This window comes from Penaeus japonicus, unplaced genomic scaffold (genome assembly GCF_977035675.1).
Source record: "Penaeus japonicus unplaced genomic scaffold, GWHDUDI00000001_assembly GWHDUDI00000025, whole genome shotgun sequence".
In the NCBI taxonomy this organism is placed as follows: domain Eukaryota; kingdom Metazoa; phylum Arthropoda; class Malacostraca; order Decapoda; family Penaeidae; genus Penaeus; species Penaeus japonicus.
This window is the reverse complement of record NW_028234427.1, coordinates 34,688,385-34,690,884: the sequence shown is the minus strand read 5'-3', so window position 1 is coordinate 34,690,884 and position 2,500 is coordinate 34,688,385. Positions and strand designations below refer to the sequence as shown.

General features: G+C 39.1%; 1 protein-coding gene across 1 annotated transcript in view; it reads left to right on the top strand.

Annotated features, from left to right (window-relative positions):
• The window catches only part of LOC122258737 (pre-mRNA-splicing factor RBM22), a 6,702-nt gene that overhangs the window by 1,248 nt on the left and 2,954 nt on the right, over positions 1-2,500 (top strand). Inside the window, exon 2 of the mRNA XM_043024881.2 lies at positions 1,090-1,205. Within this exon, the coding sequence (XP_042880815.1) occupies positions 1,090-1,205 (116 nt within the window). The remainder of the gene's footprint in view (positions 1-1,089; positions 1,206-2,500) is intronic.

Genomic DNA, 2,500 nt, shown 5'->3' with positions numbered 1-2,500 from the left:
TCTTCACCTTTTTAGTAAATGTTGATAAGACACCTGCAGTGCCCCTATCAATTTATTATTGTGGCTTTCATGCCCTTTGGCACTGTAGCAAATACCAACAAATCTCCACCACTTGAATTCGGATAGAAAGAGCTTGTGGACCTCTTTGGCAACTTTTTGTCAAATTAGGAAAATGTCCAAGCTCTTTATCATGCCAGAGTATATATGGTGGAGGTGTGCTGTCATTTGCCAGGGGATGTAGCAAGGAGGCTGCAGTGATTGGTTGACACTGTGCCAATATTGGCTTGGACTTGAGATTGTTGACCAGCCATTAAAGATCCTGTCATGAAACCACTGCAGATTTTTCAGAACAAATTCAAATTATTATTCTGTTAGTTGATTCATCTATCTAGATATCCAAAAGTATATTACGAGATTATGGAGATTATGTATTGGATAATTGGTACAGCAATTTTAGAAATGTTGAATTCTTCTTTATTAACCCTATGACGACGGTGTGTCACACTCGTGTGACACAGCCAAACTCCCGATGCCGGGGCGTCATGCCAGTGTGACGATTTCAATGCAATATTGCAATCGCCTGGCATTGGGGTTTTTGCGTAGCGCGTGCCCCGTCAGGAAAGGGTTAATATGAGTGTGAATTTTAATTAACTTTCAAGCTGTTTCATTAACCCATTATGGACGGGGTGCCTAACGACTTAACTGGTTATCAGGGTGGGCGGTCTATGACACTAACGTCACCAACTAAAAATTAGAGGAAAGGGGAAAAGTTTTTTTCCACCCACTGGGTAGTACAGTCTAGCCCAAACAATATTTTTCCACAAATGCATTATAAAATGCAGGTTTAGGCTGAATTTGGAACCCTGTAACTCAGGAGCTAGCACCATTACAGCTGTAATACTTTATGACTGTGTGCACGCTTCAACTGAGAGCAGATCCTGATGTCGCGTCTTGTATGCATAGACTCCTGTCTTTTAGGCCTAATCAGTACCGACGTGTATATCATGACACCTGTACACAGTGGGTTAATGCAGTTAAACCTAAACCAGTATGAAAAAACATGTATTAAAGACAGTTCTTCTCTTCCAGGATTTTCCAATCCTTTGCCAGACATGCCTAGGCGACAATCCTTACGTGCGGATGATGAGGGACAGATATGGCAAGGAGTGCAAGATATGCACACGACCCTTCACTGTCTTTAGATGGTTTGTGATCTCTTTAGTTTTCGATTTGAATGATATACTCTATTTGATTTAAGGTTAAAATACTCGAAATTTTTGGAAATTAGGTCTTATTTGATGGTCATGGTATTTTGATCTGTTTGAAGTGGTGGAAAATGTGGTGTGGGTTTTTACAGTTCTGACTTTCATTTAGACTTGTGGAAAATTTATATTCACCTTTATGGGTTTATGTGTAACCAGTGTTGAAGGATGCTCAGGTGTTTATTACAATAAATTCAAATTTGATTCATTGATATTTGTCTTTTGATGCTTTTTTATTTTTATATATGTTTTTGAGTTACTTGAAAATTAAATCCATCCAAGCATAAAAATTGTATAGGAAAGTAGTAAAAAAACACTTTTTGAGTCATTTTGAGCTGTAACGGGAAAAATTAGATAGGAATAAATTCTTATTACCACTTAGTCAATGCTCTCTGTTGCACATCTTATGTTGAAAATTATGCTCTTGGTATGACGTATAAATTATCATGTTTTCTCCATGTACATGTGTATATTAACCCTATGACGATGGTGCGTCACACCTGTGTGACACAGCCAAACTCCCGATGCCGGGGCATCGTGCCAGTGTGACGATTTCAATGCAATATTGCAATCGCCCGGCATAGGGGTCTTCGCGTAGCGAGTGCCCCGTCGGGAAAGGGTTAACTCGTTAATGGGTAACAAGATATCACGTAGTGTGGTGGCAGGACCAGCTGCTGGGGACAAGATATTCTGTCATGGCTTTTCCTTTTAGGTGGTGTGCCGGGTGTTTGGGCACATAGCGCGTGGGTGCAGCCAGAGTGTTTAGGCTCACATGATTGAAATACCCCAGCATTTAGAACATAAAGTGTTTTGTCAGTGTAAATGCTGTGATTTCTGTCTAATACATTCATGAAACCTCCTTTCTTTCATATACATTGCAAACAATCCTTATAGATGATGAAGACAATCCGAAATTTATGAAACTTAAAAATATCATACAGATTAGCACTACTTTATTTGATAACTGATCCATGAAGAGTGTGAATCTGTTTACGGGATTGCATCTACAACTAACTTTTAAAAAGAGAAAAAAAAAAGAAAAAAAAAAAATGTATATGTGAGAAAGATGGTAGAATGCAGTAACGCATATAATATAGAAATACAAATTTTACCTCCCTGACTGGGACTCGAACACAAGCCGTCAGATTGACAGACCCAACCCTGAATCCAATAGACCACACGACCCACTAAAAGAATTGTCTAAGCAGACACCTTACAACCGTCATGGAAATTACGTA